General features: G+C 33.1%; 1 protein-coding gene across 1 annotated transcript in view; it reads left to right on the forward strand.

Moving 5' to 3' along the window:
• LOC145278202 (cell division cycle 7-related protein kinase-like) overlaps positions 1–17,423 on the forward strand; it is a 78,638-nt gene that overhangs the window by 9,735 nt on the left and 51,480 nt on the right. The window contains exons 2-4 of the mRNA XM_080130490.1: positions 9,439–9,525; positions 9,645–9,731; positions 10,590–10,725. Coding sequence (XP_079986616.1) covers positions 9,450–9,525; positions 9,645–9,731; positions 10,590–10,725 — 299 coding nt within the window. The 5' untranslated portion in view covers positions 9,439–9,449. The remainder of the gene's footprint in view (positions 1–9,438; positions 9,526–9,644; positions 9,732–10,589; positions 10,726–17,423) is intronic.

Consider the following 17,423-nt stretch of genomic DNA (forward strand, 5'->3'; position numbering starts at 1 on the left):
ATTGCTGTAAATACCAACTAAAGACTTTTTGGTAAATCAAATTTTTCTCTTCGGTATTTAAAAAAAAAAAAAAAACACAGTTAAACTAAGATCAAGGAAAGATTTTTTTTTGAGCTAAAGTTGTCACTGGATAACGGATATAAGACAGTAAAACGTCACGCAAAAAAAAAAAAAAAAAAAATTTAAATGTAGTCCATACATTTTACTTTTTTCAATTGTGACTCGAGTTAAAAAACTTTTTTTTCTTCTATGGAAAGAGTTGTACTTAAGTTCGGCTGTTATTTAGTAGGAAATGCCTAAAATGGAAAAGTAAATTGTATATTGTGGTTTCAGCAAAAGCCTCAGTTGTTATGTTGTGGTTGGATGAGCTTGACTTGCTAGCGAAGCGAGAAAATATTATTCGAGCAGCGATATTACTATTGAAAACAGGAACTATGAACAATTTTTTTTTGTAACACAAGCCATTTTATATGGTATGGATATTGTGTTGCATGTGAAATTGTACAGTTTTTCTTTGTAACTGCATTACTGCTACTGAAGGATAAAAAAAAAAAAAGATGGAAGATTTATCTAGAATGTTAATGCAATTTTTGCAGATGCAACAAAAGGCGCAATCCGAGCTAGATGCACGTAGAGAAAAAAAATTATTGAAATGGCAAATGGAACAAGAAGAAAGGCAGAAGAAATTACAATTTGAATATGAAGAAAGGCAAAATGAACGTTTTGCTAAAACACTGGAACTATTAAAGACTTATCGAGAAAATGTCGATAGTACTAATTTCTCGCATACAACTATATTTAATAGCATGGACACATTTAATTATGTGCCGGAGGAAGAAAAGACTTTTGAAGCACACTATACAAGATACGAGGATGTCTTTCAACCGGACTGCAAAAGTTGGCCAAATAGCCAGAAAGTGAGCCTTTTACTCAGGAAGTTGGGTGTAAGAGAACACAGCAAGTTCGTAAATTATATACTACCTAAAAAAACTACGGAATTAGATTTTATGGAAGCTGTAAAATTACTAAAAGAATTATTTAATCCGAATATATCTCTTTTTCATAAGAGATGGTTGTGTATGAATCTAAGAAAGATGGACAATTAAGATTATTTGACATACGCATCAGTTGTCAATAAAAACTGTGATAAGTTTAAGCTAGCGGAACTAACAGTAGAAGATTTCAAATGCCTAATCTTTGCACAAGGGTTAGTCTCCACGAAAAATGCAGAAATACGCAGACGAGTGTTGTCTAAGCTGGAATCTGAGCAAGATTTAACACTCAGAAATTAGCAGAGATTGTGAAAGGGCCATGACACTAAAAAAGGATTCAAAAAAGATAGAAGAATCCGGAGTGGCATATGTAAGAAAGGTTAGAAAACCATACACACCAACCAAGAACTATACAAATAAAAGCAGTCAAAACGGAACGAGATATTCCAAATATAATAATTATAATTATAGTAAAGAATATAACAAGTCTCTTCCTAGATATAACTAAGAGATGCGCAGAAAGACATTGGGAATCGGATTGCCCTTATAAGAAGAAAAAATGCTACATTTGCAAGAAAGTCGGACACAAAAGCGATTGTTGCAGATATAAAGATTTCACCAGAGAGTACAGCAAACAAAATCAAATGAAAAATTAGACAAAAATCGGCAAAAATACATAAAAGCGGAAATATTTAAAACGCCAATAAAATTACAACTGAATTCAGGATCACATATTTCTATAATAAACTTGAATACATGGAAAAAGTTGGGTAAACCAACCATGATGAAAACAAGTAAATCAGCTCGGACGGTAACTGGTGGTGAGATAAAATTTGAAGGAGAAATTATCCTTCCAATAAAATTGAAAGGGATTACGAAGAAATTAAAAATGTTCGTATTGAAAAATAGCGAAAGCCTGTTTGGAATAGATTTAATTGAGAAATTTGGACTCTGGGATAAGCCAATTAATACATTCTGTAAAAAAATAGAATGTACTACTCCAATAACAGAAAATATAAAAGAGGACTTAAAAAAATTATTCCCTGATGTATTTATGACTAAATCAGGTCGTTGCAATAAATTTAAGGCCTCGTTTGAACTTAAAGAAAACACCAGCCCAATTTTTAGAAAAAAGCGAAACGTTCTGTTCGCTGGGTTGGAAAAGATTAATAAAGAATTAGACAGATTGGAACAGACAGGAATACTATCAAAAATAGAACATAGCGACTGGGCAGCCCCCACTGTATATGTAAAGAAAAAGAAGGTGAAACCAGCGTTTGATAAACTATTGCCAAGACAGGCAATTGTCCGAAACACTACACACATGATAAGGAAGAAATATAACTCGGGAGATCAAGTATATTTCAAGCGCTGCAGGAATAACACTTCTTACTGGGAATGTGGAGTAGTGGATAAATGCATTGGTGATTGTACATACATGATTAAAGGTCCACAAAATATACATAAAAGGCACCTGAACCAAATAAAAAAATGCCACATTCAAGATGGTGATTATACAACAGCAGTTGAAGAGGAGGAAACCATAGACATCATATACGAATCCTTTAATTTGGAACCGCCTCAATATACACCTGAACCCTGAAGATCAGGTAGAAAAAGAAAGCTTAATGAACCATTAATGTTAAATCTCAAGAGAAAAAGATATTGAAATCTATGCGACTTCAAATCTTGGGAGGAGGGTGTTGTGGTGGCACACATTCATTTGCATATGTGGATAATAATTACATATAAATAGGAAGACTCAGTTAGTCTGGGTGTGTGTTCACTAGAAGCCACCGAAGGCAGCCGAGAGCAGATATGTTCTCCAGCAAAGACTCTCTTATTTGACACCATTATGTAAATATCCTGTAAATATACATTTTCCTAATACACTTCTTATTTGATCTGCCTTTGTTTGTTGAGTCGTCATTTGTATTGCTTTCTACGTTACTTGTTTCAATCTGCAAACTTAACATTAACAAAAAAAAAAAAAAATTCACATTGTTTTTCCTAAAAGTATGCAAAGCTTTTACAATTTAACTACATTTTAACTGTATATAATTGTTTAACCTATAAATTCATAACAAATATTTGATTGGTGTGTTTCTCGTAATTGTGACAAGTCATTTCATTCACACTCTGTAACTAAAGTTTATATTTCTTTTCTATTCTTTCTGTTTTACACATTGACTGCATATTCAAAATTAACAATTTATTATCAGTATGTCGATTGATATATCTTTCTTTTTCAATTTCCTCTGTTTTACACCGTAACATAGCATTTTTTTTCTTTCTGTGTTTTCATATTTAAAATCAACAATTCGTTATCTGTATGTCGATCGTGCTGTTTTTTTAATTTTTTATTTCTCTTTATTTAGCATAATATATAACTATACATAATTTTAATGTCTTTTTTTTCCATTGTGTCTATATTTTGTTTTTTGTTTTCACTGTTGTTCAATGAAAGGACCCTACGTTGTTTTTTTTTTCCACACTCTTTCTGAGTGTTCTGGTTCAAGAACGGCACAAAATGAGCGTTTGAATAAATATACGGCGCAAACATAGAATGTTTTCTATGTCTCCCGTCTTAAATAATTTATTCGGCCGGACCCTTTTTCACGGCCCACATGGCATCATTCAGGGATGTGGGTAAAGTAACCTCATGTTCGTTAACAGCTGTCTTCCAGCCATCCCATGCCAATTCCAATATCAAGGCCTTATCTCAAAAAAAATTTTTTTTGCCGACATCTCATCCGACAGATTTCTGACTTCTAAAGTTCTTACGTATCAGCGGCATATATTCTATCTTTTTTTAAAATTTTTATTCTTTCTCCTACTTCAGATTTACTACATAGTGGCCACGTCACCACTACACATCCGCTCTTGAGTTGGAAGTTCTGTTACTCCGAAGATTGGGCATTTTCAATCAGCCGAAGCTCACAAGTGGCCCTATCTGCAAGCTTAATCTATGTGGGTGCATTCTATTGCGGGCCCTCGTTGCAGCTACAACAAGCCTTTTAAGCCCATAGACCTGCAGTACTCCCATCTTTATTGTATGCAAAGAATATGATCTTTCAACCGTAACACCGGTCAGCTTAATCAAGCTACATACAGACGGCGAAAATAGCATTTTTCATAATCGAAAAACCTATTAAAAAAATCCCCCTTGCAGGGTCCTGTGAATCTTTTCCAAAATAAAATAGTTAACCGCCTACGTAAATTTAAACCTGCCCCCTTTTTAAAATTCTAATTTGACTAGACCGACCATTTTATCTTAATCTAATCTTCTGATTTTTTTTCTTAAATTACTATTTTGCAGACCACTGGAAAACAACAATTATACATTATATAATACAATATCAAATCATCAATACACATTTTTTCTAACAATGAACATTAACTTCTAAGTAATTACATAAAACAACCTTCTTCAGTCCTTAAAAAAAAATGTTCAAAAATGCCGTTAAAACTGGAAAAAACAATGTTCACGATCTACAGAAACAGTCCATTGCTTCTGGCCTAAAAAAAAGAGAATCAATTCTTTTTTTCTTTTTTCTTTTCTTTCTTTTCTTTTTTTACCTAGTTCAAAACAAGCGATGGCCATTTCCTCTATAAACTTCTGCAACGGTGTAAATATTTCAAATCATGATTGACACATTCAAAACAATTTCATTTGTGCGTGTTCCCATTACATTTTCTTACTGTATCATCGGTCCATTGCTTTAAACAGAATAAAATAATTCTTTGTTTTTCCCTTCTAATTTTTACATTAAGTGATATTTTTCTTCGGTTCATAACGAGCTAATTCCTAATACGATAAACATTTTTTTTTTTTTTTTTTTTAACTATTTTCTATATATAAAGTTTTACATTTGTGTGCCTGTATGTCTTTCTTTTCTTTCTTCGTGAAAAGGTTGTACGTGTGTATTGCTTTTTTTCTATTCTTTCTTTTTTTCTTTTTTTTCCAGACATTTTATTGTGTTTTATGTGTTTTTCTTGTCTTTTTTTTTTCTTGACACAAAATATGGTAACCCAGGTTCGATATCGCATCGTTGATGCGAACTGGTCAATGGACACCAAATGAGTGTTTGTTACGTTGTCGTATCATAAAATGAGCGTTTGTTGTATATTGGTTGAAACTGGAATGGAGATGATATATTAAAACATGTCTATTTATAAAGGATTGAGTGTTTAATTATCTTAGACAATGTTGTTGTGTGTGTGATCTAATGGTCTTTCTATTACATATGTTCATATGCTGTTAAGTGTGAATATGTGTGACATGTATTTGAACATACCTTCTGCCATTTTGTTGGTCAATCTGGAAATTCTCGTCTGGGAGGGAGACTTGATACTTGTTTTTTGGGACGAAGATTTATTTCACTCCGAGACAAGAAAGAAATTAGTTCTATAGTTTTTTATTCACCTTCCAGTTTGTTCACAGAAGAAAGGAAAGTGAATTTGGCCTGTGGTTTCTTCTCCTAGGTCTTATTTCTACCACGTCAGCACTCGTTCCCCACCCCCAGCAAAGGGGAGGAGACAACGGCGAAGCCGTCTGCTCTCGTCCAAGTCGTAACCAAATCTCCTCGATTCAGCTAACCTGATCACATGACTCACACGCAATCCAATCAGCTGATCTTAACTTCCAATCAACGTGTCTACACTATAATTCACACGCTCTCTCTCTCTATTCATTCTCTAACAGTTCTCCGAAAAAAAAATTCACTTAATTTTATTAAGTAGTTTTTTTTTTTTTTTTTTTTTTTTTTTTTTTACAGCGAAAAAACAATTTGTTATGATACCAAGTAAAAGGTTTGATTATTAGGAAGAAAAGCGAGAATTAAAGATGGGGAGGGAGTATCGGCGCTTTACATGGAGTTATCTCCCAGTTGAGTTTATAAAATTCAAACAAAAGTTAAAAAAAAACAAAAAGAACAATATGTCTGCTTTCAACGCTCTCTCATAAAAACGTTGTTGTTTTCCGCTGTAAAATAAAAACTACTCAATCAAATTAAATCAATTTTTTTTTTTTTCGGAGATCTTCAGTCCAACCAATATAACCTTTTTTCGATGTTTTCATTTTTTAATGTCTTGATTAAACTGTACAAGTACCCAATTTTTTTCCGACGATTATTATAGATTACAGACTTAACTATCATATAAGCAGAAAGAATTTGGTCAATTTTTACGACGTGCCCCAGCGTATTTTAAACACCCCAACCTCCCCATGTTAAGAACTGCTTTCGGAATAAACACCCCCCCAACCTCCCCATGTTAAGAACGACTCTCGAGGTTGGGGGGGGGGGTTCATTCCGAAAGCCATTCTTAACATTGGGAGGTTGGGGTGTTTATATTATGCCAGGACAGTGAGGCATGTCGTGAAAATTGACTAAGAATTTTGATAAATAGGGACTGTCAACCTATAGGTGTGTCAGAAATTTTGTGAAAAATAGTGAATAATTCCACCCCATCTTTCCAAGCTTATAACTCCTCGAAAATGTAATTTAAGCCCTAAATTTTTTTTTTCAATTAAAGGAGCAAGGACCAAGGTTTTATTTAAAAAAAACAACAAAAAAAAAACGGACTTTACAAGTAAATTTCTAAAAAAAACTACTTTTTTTTTTGTTTTAAATTTGAATATATTATTTATTGACCTTTAATTTGTGATATATAACACTTTGGTGAGTAAATTAATTATTTACTTTTTAATAGACATTTCAAAATGGGAGGCATGAATTATTCGACCCCCTGTCTTTCCAAGCTTATAACTACTTGAAAAATGTAATTCAAGCCCTAATTTTTTTTTTCAATTAAAGGAGCAAGGACCAAGGTTTCATTAAAAAAAAACAAAAAAACAAAAGAAAAAACAAATAACGTGGTTTAAAAAAAAAAAAGGTTTTAAACTTGGAACTTTACAGGTAGATTTCTAAAAAAAACATTACTTTTTTTTGTTTTAAATTTGAATATATTATTTATTGACTTTTTCTCTTCAATTTGTGATATATAAGACTTTGGTGAGTAAATTATTTACTTTTTAATAGACACTTGAAAATGGGGGGGGCGTGAATTTAAAAAAAAACGTTTGTCTAAAATATTATATTCGGTTTATTGGAAAGAGCATAAAATTTCACATTGACCCTGAAAATATCGTAAAAATAGAATCAATAGAAAAATTTTGATAGATTTTTAAAGTTTAAAAATTGAAAAATATTGAGTTCGTAAAATTCATTACTGTTTTTTAAAAAATAAAAAAAATATTTCTATTACTTTTAAAACAACTTTAATAGTTTATTTTGGAAGTATAATCCATAAAGAAAATAAACAACCCACTTTTAAAAGAGAAATTACGAGTTTTTTTATATTTTATTCGCTGTTTCCTGTTAGGGGTGTCAAAAATTCTGATACACCTAGTCAACCGAATGTGAAAAAAAGCATGATTCCGTGACTTCAGGCTTGCGTTAACTATACGAACTAAAGAAAAGCAGAAGCGACTTAATGAGTTTTTAAAACCTTTATTTATCTTCTTCAAACTGCAATTAATAATTAATCTTTGTTATAATTTTGTTAGGTTTTAAGATTTACACAGTTTAATGATTAATATTATAAACATTTGTCTATTAAATATGAAATTCGGTTTTACTGAATGTTTATTTCGTTAACTACCGGCTTCCATATTTTGTTCGGTAAAAAGAGACAAACAAAATATGAGGGGGGGGGTCTACAAAATGCTTAATATTTGTGCAATAATATTTTCAAGTCGATTTTAATCTGGCGATAAAATAGCTGACAAGAGCTATGTTTATATTAAAACTTAATATTTAAAAAAAAAAATTTAAATACAATTAAAAACCTATGTTGTAACGGAACATTTTGAAATAATGGAATTTTAATCTTTTAAAAATGAATTTTTTGGAAGTTTCTTTTTTCTTGGCAATTCAACTGATTATAGTATATATTAATTCGAAAAAAAAAACGCTATTTAAAAAAAAAACTAATATTAAGTTTATACAATTTTTTTAATTGCAACTTCAAGGTAAGTTTTTGTTCAATACGTATATTTAAATTTAAAAACAAAAATATCTTTTACTTATTTAAACTCTTATGTTTCATAATAAATAGAAATTTCGATAGATTTAGATATATTTTGTTCAAATTTCGAAAAAATAAATATGGCTGGAGGGACACGCACTAAAAAAATATATTTCCCCCAATATATTTTACGGAAACTGCATTTTATATGTAATTTCATCCTAAAATGGTAAATTTCACGAAAATCTGACCATTAGTTGATTTTTGCTAGATTTATTAAACATGGGTATGTTTTCATGTTTGAAACGCTTACTACATGGGAAAATTTTTTCTTTTAATTATTACTAGTTTATTTTGCCCTTCTTTTAAATGGTACGAAAGTTATATTGATAATATTAATTTATGATAACGTTACATCATTTTACATATGGGGGGGGGGTTAATTCTGTGGTGACTTTTGGAGGTGCCTATTGATAAAAAGTAAATTTAATGACTTTTAAGAAGAGGGTTCACATTCTCGTTTCTACTTACTCCGAATCTCCTACCTGCATTCTCAACAATTACTGCCATCCATAGTTGTTGCTGTCTCACCACGTTCTGGCTGGCTTTGGGTAGGATTGAAACCGCTATCTTCAGACAATTATTACCTGGAACTGTAGATTCAATGTCTCTATCCACTGCACCATGGAGTTCCTATCCCGTCGCGGTTACCACCTGACGAAGACCAGAGGAATAGTTAGCAGAAACGTTGTGAAACAATATCTCAGAAAAGATGAGGATAATAGTCCGCAATAAAATAAATTAATAAATAATGCTCATTTCAATAATGAATTCCAATTAAATAATGTTTGCTTTTTATATGAAGTAATAATGTTTGCTTTTTATATGGAGTAATAAATGTTTGCTTTTTATATGAAGTAATAATGTTTGCTTTTTATATGAAGTAATAAATGTTTGCTTTTTATATGAAGTAATAAATGTTTGCTTTTTATATGAAGTAAGAAATGTTTGCTTTTTATATGAAGTAAGAAATGTTTGCTTTTTATATGAAGTAAGAAATGTTTGCTTTTTATATGAAGTAAGAAATGTTTGCTTTTTATATGAAGTAAGAAATGTTTGCTTTTTATATGAAGTAAGAAATGTTTGCTTTTTATATGAAGTAAGAAATGTTTGCTTTTTATATGAAGTAATAATGTTTGCTTTTTATATGAAGTAATAATGTTTGCTTTTTATATGAAGTAATAATGTTTGCTTTTTATATGAACATAATACATAAGAATTAAAAAAATACTTATGTAAATAAATCAAATATAAAAAATACTCTTTGTTAATTAAAAACATTAAAAATGATAGAAACTTTTCTTAAAGAAATTAATGTGATATGATTTTATTTTGACTTTCATGGAACAAAATGAAGAAAAATTGAAAATGTCCGAGTCCGAGGATGAAGATGCTTTTTGGTTTGAAACTAAAACAACAGAAACTCTCGTTGACAATCTGCCTGGTGAGTAATACAGCAAGCATGAAATTTTGAATTCTCAATTTTATGCTGAATATTAAACCTATATTTTAAAAGGAGAAAAAGAAATTATTTTTTTTTTTTCTTTTCTAATTTCTTTTTAGCTTCTGTACGATCAGAAATTGACAAAATGTATGAATTTCTGCCTGAACTTAAAAAATATTTCCAAGTTATGAAAAAGATTGGAGAAGGTAAAAAGAAATAATTCATTTTTGTTTCTTTATCAATGTTTTATAGCCATTTTTAAGTATGGATATTTGCTTCTTGGTAACTATTGATGAGCTCTTATTCCAGTTATTTGACCCCTTCAAATTCTGTGAGATATTGCCATTAAATTTTAAACATTTCCGTTGCTAAATATATTCTTGTGTCTATTTACAATCATAGTCTTCTAGTGATGAGACCTGATGAGCACTTAAACTGTACATAGTATTCATAACTATATAAGTAATAATAATAAGTAATAAAAAATGTTATTTGCTTGTGTTTAGATTTTAATATAAATTCATAATTTTGCTAAACTAGAATTATGGGCTTTACAGTCCTCTAATTCTAATATATATTAAATGTTGAACTATTTTTAACACCAATATGTAGTTAAAGCATAATTGGTTTTGATTATTAAAATAATTTCCTATGATATTAATAATATTTACTCATTCATTTTATTTTTTTTATTATCGCTTATGTTTGAATTTGTTTTTAAACCTGATGTAAGTCATAAATCTATGATGACATGCCAAGACTATAATTATTATGATTGTTGTAAGCTCTATTTATAAGAAAGTCCAAATAACTAAATTGGTGGAAGCTTACACTGACGATCTGAAGGTTTCAATTTCCGGTCATAGCATCTGTTATATTTGTTGGGAATTTATTATTTACTGTTAATGCAATATTTTAAATTTCTAAAATACTTAAGATCTCTGATATTTCAAAATCAGACAAATTTCACAATGTATTTATTATATTTTAAAAAATAAAAAAATTCCTACTGACAGAGAAAGTCTTTTTATATAATATGTATTTTATTGTTTATTTTCTTACAGGAACTTTCAGTTCAGTTTTTCAAGCCAAACTTCGGAATAATCCAAAAGTGGATCAGCTTTTTGCCTTGAAACATATCATTCCCACAAGTCATCCGAGTCGGATTGAAACGGAATTAAAATGTCTTCAACAACTTGGGTATTTCTTACTTCCAGATTTTATTGATTTATTGTTCTGACTTAAAAAAAGAAAATATTGATTGAAAAAATTTTCATGTTTATAAAAAATTTACAATCAGTCGCGTGAATGTGTGTCTTATTGTTCCTTGGAAGCTGCCATTTTTAATCTTGTCTCAAAATTCAAAAAGCTTTGAATTTTTGCTGCTTCTTTAGTATTAGTGCAAAATTTGAAAATTCAAATATTGAATTTCAAATAAAACCAATGGTATCTACTTCATTGTCATGTCACACTAATAATCATATCCAAAAATTCCACTGGTGCTACCAGATCAGGCTGTCTATTGGCTTCCTGAGGCGAAATGCACCTACATTGATTTTCTGTTTTTGTTTTCTATTCTCTTTTGTAAAACTTAATTATCTTCTGCAAAAACAAAAACAACCCCCTTCCCCTCTCCTTTCCTTTTCCTTTCCTACTTCCTTCCCAACTCCGTTGGACCCCTCTCCCCCCCTTTTTTTTCCCTGTTAGTAGGGCACTAGAATAAACCGACTGCCCCCCTGCAGAGGGTAAAAGTCCCTCAATGGGGCAACCAGTTAGCCGTGGGTTGCTACCCGTAATGCTTTAGGACGTGATCCTGGCGATTGAGCTAACCTAGACCTGTGTGCATAAAAGTCTAGGCACTGCAACCCATTACTTCGGCTAGACGGGCGGTCGGAGAGGCCCGATCTAACCAATCGGTCAGTCATGCCAAGCCCTAGCACTTACACCCAAAGTACCAACTACCACAACAAAGAACGAAACTTAAAGGTACTCCCATCTTTTTTTTTTTTCTTCCACCACTACAAAAAATAGGCAAACCAAGTAAGTGCTAGAAGGCGGTGGCAAGGGTCAATCAATTGGAAAGACCAGAACTCAACACTCCATCTGAACAAATGTATTTTTGAGGACATATTGAACAGAAAATATAGTGCTTGAGAACTCCTTACTAAAAGAGTATATCCTCCACATAGCCCCGACATGGTCAAGGTGAATGGGTTTCCCCTTTACTATGCCCCAATTTTTGACTCCGAGGTGGGTAGGGAGCGTGGTTGATGAAAAATAAATCCCAAAATCCATGGCTGATAAAAACAAATGCATCCCCCTCAAAAGAAACCATTCTTCTGACTCTTATCTTTCAAGCTCAGATGAAGAACAAAATTCAAAACTAGAAAAACCGCTCCAACTATAGATGAAGGAAACTTCCCACGATTCTTGGTTATTGAATTAATCGAAAATAAAAAAAATGGAAATTTATCACCTTTTCTAATAGAAAAGACATTATCCACAAAAAGTAAACCAAAAAGGATAAAAAAAACAAAAGATGGAAATCTACTAGTTAAAATGACCAATCTTAGAGATGCTCAATCTCTACTGAAAATGAAGAACTTCCATGAGTACAAGTGCAAAGTCTTTCCCCATAAAACACTAAACCCTTCGAAAGGAGTAATTCGAAGTTATGAACTATGGCTAGCAACTTATAAAAACAAGGAGTAATCAACCACATCCGCATAAACATAAAAAGAAACAATAAAATAATAACCACTCACACATACATATTAACGTTTAACAAACCAACAATACATAAAGAAATAAAAATTGGCTACGTAAATGTAAAAGTAGACCAATATATCCCAGCTCCATTAAGATGTTTCCATTGCCAAAAATATGGGCATCATAAAGAAGCCTGTAAAGGAATAAAAATATGTGGAAAATGCAGCAACAAATAGCCTGACCACACCAAAGAAAAATGTGTAAATGAGGTGAAATGCGCTAACTGCAAAGAAGATCACTCGGTTTTCTCTAAAATATGCAAAACATATAAAAAAGAAAGAGAAATTATAGAAGTAAAGTACAAAAAAAAAAAAGACAACCTTTCCAGAAGCCAGAAAAATAGTTGAGACGTACATGAAAGCTGGTGCTACCAGATCAGGCTGCCCTGTGGCTTCCTGAGACGAAATGCACCTACATTGACGTTTTTTTGTTTTCTGATCTTTTTTGTAAAACTTAATTATGTTCTGCAAAACCAAAAACAAAAGCAACAGCCTATTTCCCTCCCCCCCTTTTTATTTTATTTTTTCCTACCTTACTCCCGGTCCTGGATATGACCTTAAACTACATCCGATGGTGAGGTCCGGCTTACGGGCTTGGGGAGTGTGGAGCCACCTCTTAATTGCCATTGCTCCCAGGTCCACCCTGACCCGGAGTGGTAGTACCTGTTAGGGTCCCAACTATGGGTTAAATAGAAACAGATTTTAAAAAGGAAAATAAACAACAAAAAAAGAAAGAAAAAGAAAACAAATATATTCTATTAAATTATCTATTTATTTATTTATTTTTTTGCCCTGTCGGTAGGGCATGAGAACAAACCGACTGCCCCCCTGCAGAGAGTAAAAATCCCTCAATGGGGCAACCAGTTAGCCGTGGGTTGCTACCCGTAAAGTCTTAGGACGTGATCCTGGTGATTGAGCGAACCTAAACCAGGATACATAGAAGTTTAGGCACCGCAACACATTACTTTGGCCCTTACTTCGATTAGACGGGCGGTCGGAGAGGCCCGATCCGACCAATCGGCCAGTCACGCCAAGCCCCACCATATATTGCCCATTCCAAAAACTCACTACTAATACAACACATCCCCCCTCTCCCACAAATAACCCTACTCCCTAATATATGATGGAAAGCGGTGGCTGAGGGTCAATCGATTAGGTGTGAATATCGATGACGAGGCTGTAAACCCCTCAGGATTGCTACAGATCCCATAGCAATATCAAGAGAGAACAGATAATCATTATGATACCACCAAAGTCGGTTATATCATCATTGTATCCCTGTAGAGGCTGGGCGAATGGGTTTCCCCCCAGGCTCTTCCCAAATAGGACTCCGAAGTGGGTGGGGAAGAAAGATGACGAAAAAAGAAAACAAAATATATGGCTTATTCCTCCCAAAAACCACCCAACCACCCAAAGAGAACCCACTCTGATGTCTCTGACATCAGTAGCTCTGACGAAGAGACGATAAAACCAAGGAACTCAACATTCGTAGCAATAGAATCAATGGAGGAAACTCCTTTGAGCAAACTATCACCTTTTAAAATTGAAAAAAATCTTAAAACTCTAAAACCAAAGTCTATTAAAAAACAATTTAACGGCAGCCTACTAATAGAAACCCATAACGAAGAACAAACTAAAGAAATATTGAAACTAAAATTATTTGAAAACATCAAAGTCAAATGCTACAGACATCCAACCCTAAATACCTGCAAAGGAGTAGTGAAAAGCCACGAACTTGCACTTTGTCCCTTGGAGGAAATCAGGACAAACTTACAGAAACAGAATGTGTTAGATGTTCGCAGAGTTCAAATTAAAAAAAACAGTGAGAAAATCGATACCAATACATATATACTAACTTTCGATTCCCTCACCATACCCAAAGAAGTGAAAGTCGGATATATGAAAATAAATGTAGAAATTTATATTCCAAACCCCCTCCAATGCTTCAAGTGCCAGAAGTTTGGACACCATCAAGATCGGTGCACACGATTACCAGTGTGTGGAAGATGTGGAGAAAGTGGCCCACACATTGACTGCAGAAAAGATTTCAAGTGTGCCAACTGCCTGGGAAACCATGGCGCTGGCTCTAGATATTGCGAAATATGGAAAAGAGAAAAAGAAGTGACCAAACTAAAACATATAAAGAATATATCCTACCCAGAGGCCAGGAAAATCATCGAAACTAAAACATATGCAGATGCAACAAAAAAAACTAATCCAATCAACAATCAAAATGGTCATATACATGTAACGGATACAACTGACAAGAAAATTGATGTCCTAAGCAAACTAATAAAGGAAATGAAAGAACTATTAGAAGAATTAGGAAAATGAATAGTGCAATGTCTGCAACCAATCCAAGGATAATATTAAGTAAAGACACTACTGAACCACAAAAAGAAACAAAACCACAAACCATTTCTACAAAAACAACCGAACAACCATCAAACACATCAAAAGCCAGAAAAGAATCAAAAATCCCCTCAGACAAAAAAAAAAAAACAAACAAAAACAGGAAAAGAAAGATCCCGATCTATATCTCGAACAGGGACTCCGACAGAAAATAGATTTGAGGGATTGGAGACGATGGAAGTTGAACACAATTCCAAATGATGAACAAAATATTACAATGGAATATCAGAGGGATAAAAGCAAACCAAAATGAACTCACATTATTAATAACAAATATGAGCCCAGCACTTGTCTGTCTACAGGAGACCTTTCTGAAAGAAAATAATACCATCAACATAAAAAACTACACATCTTACAACTACATAAATAAAGATACGGACAGAGCTTCTGGAGGCACATCAATACTTGTGAAGAATGAAGTCCCTCAAAGACAAATAAATATAAACACAAACTTGCAAGCAATTGCAGTTTCAGTGACTCTACATAGAACTATAACACTTTGCTCAATATACATCCCTCCAAAAGATACAATCAACGAAACTGAGATAACTCAATTAATAAAACAACTCCCTAAACCCTTTTTTCTACTAGGAGATCTCAACAGTCACAATGTAATATGGGGAAGTAAAGAAACAAATAAAAAAGGAAAAGAAATAGAAAACATAATAAATAAAAATAATCTATGCCTCCTTAATAATCAAAACTACACCTATATGTACCCAGCAACAGGTACTTTCACCGCCATTGACCTTACCTTATGTGATCTTTCCATATATATGGACTATGACTGGAAAGTACACAATGACACCTGTGGGAGTGATCATTTCCCAATCATCCTGGAAAGTCTAAGTACTAGCACTGAACAAAAAACACCCAAATGGAACCTACATAAAGCGGATTGGGAAGACTTCCAGGAACAGTGCAAAAACCAATTAATTATCGAAAAGAATGAAGAAGATGACCATTTGAACTACTTCATTAAAACACTCACAAACATAGCAAATAATACCATACCGAAAACAACCAAAACCAACAATCACAACAAACCTTGGTTCACAAAAGAATGCAGAAAAGCCATCAGAGCTCGACGAGCTGCCTTGAGAAAATTCGAAAAGTATCCAACAAGCGAAAATCTGGATTTCTTCAAAAACAACAGAGCAAAAGCCAGACGAATCATAAAGGAATCCAAAAGAACAACTTGGAGAAATTATATATCCAAAATTAATGTGAATACCAAGGCGAAAACAGTTTGGAACATGATGAGGAAAATAGAAGGAAAGTGTAGTAGTACACCAATATCCCACATCTCTAAAGGCAACAAAATATACACCGATCAAAAAGACATTTCCAATAACCTGGCAGATAATTTATCAAAAATTTCATCATGTGACAGACAAACAGAGAAATTCAAAAAGATTAGAGAAAAGGAAGAGAAAAAGAAAATTCTATTTAAATCACAAAATACTGAAAAATACAACCAACCTCTTACCTTGCCTGAATTAAAAGAATCGCTAACCAAATCCCATGACACAGCTACAGGGCCCGATGAAATTCCATATGAAATCCTCAAAAAACTTCCAGAAACCTCAATGAAATACCTACTTGAAATTTTCAATATTATATGGTCCAGTGGAAACGTACCCGAGACCTGGAAAGAGGCCACAATAATACCAATCCCCAAATCTTAAAACTCAAACCTCCAATCCCAATCAAGTAACGTCTCAGATCCATTGAATTTCAGGCCAATAGCTCTAACAAGCTGCATTTGTAAGACCATGGAAAGGATTATAAACAAAAGACTAATCTGGTTCCTGGAAACAGAGAATCTTATTACAGAATTTCAAACAGGATTCAGGAAAAACCGAAGTTCAATAGACCACATAGTCAGACTTGAAACCTTCATCAGAGAAGCCTTTGTAAGGAAGGAACATTTAACAGCAGTGTTTTTTGACATGGAAAAAGCCTACGATACTGTGTGGAAGTACGGTGTTACAAGGGATCTGAAGGCGCTTGGACTAAAAGGCAGAATGCCAATTTTTATTGAAAATATTTTAAAAAATAGACGGTTCAGAATAAAGGTTGGCACAGCTCTCTCGGACTTGAAAGAACAAGAGAATGGAGTACCTCAAGGGAGTATACTGTCAGTGACCCTGTTCAGTATCCGAATTAACAACATTGTAAAAAACCTTAACCCTGGGGTAGATTGCTCCCTATATGTGGATGACTTCCTAATATGCTGTAGATCTAGATATATATCTATAATAGAAAGGAAGCTTCAATTGTGCTTAAACAAAGTAATGAGATGGACGGAAGAGAATGGATTTAGATTCTCCAAAAGAAAAACGAAATGCATGCATTTCTGCAAACTAAAGAACATGCATAATGATCCTGTCCTAACCATGGAAGGAATGCCCATACCCGTTACTGACCAGTACAAATTCTTAGGGATTTTATTTGACAAAAAGTTAACATTCATCCCACACATAAACTATCTGAAAAAAAAATGTAACAAAGCTGTAAATCTTTTGAGAGTGGTAGCACATACCGATTGGGGTGCAGACAGGGAAACACTCCTTAAACTTTACAGAGCACTAGTCCGCTCAAAGCTAGACTACGGTTGTTTCATATATGGATCAACCCGAACATCATATATAAAAAGCCTAGACCCTATTCACCATACTGGCCTAAGATTGGCCCTAGGAGCATACAGAACTTCCC

The sequence above is a fragment of the Euprymna scolopes genome, chromosome 1 (genome assembly GCF_053919585.1).
Source record: "Euprymna scolopes isolate OS-2025 chromosome 1, ASM5391958v1, whole genome shotgun sequence".
NCBI classification, from domain to species: domain Eukaryota; kingdom Metazoa; phylum Mollusca; class Cephalopoda; order Sepiida; family Sepiolidae; genus Euprymna; species Euprymna scolopes.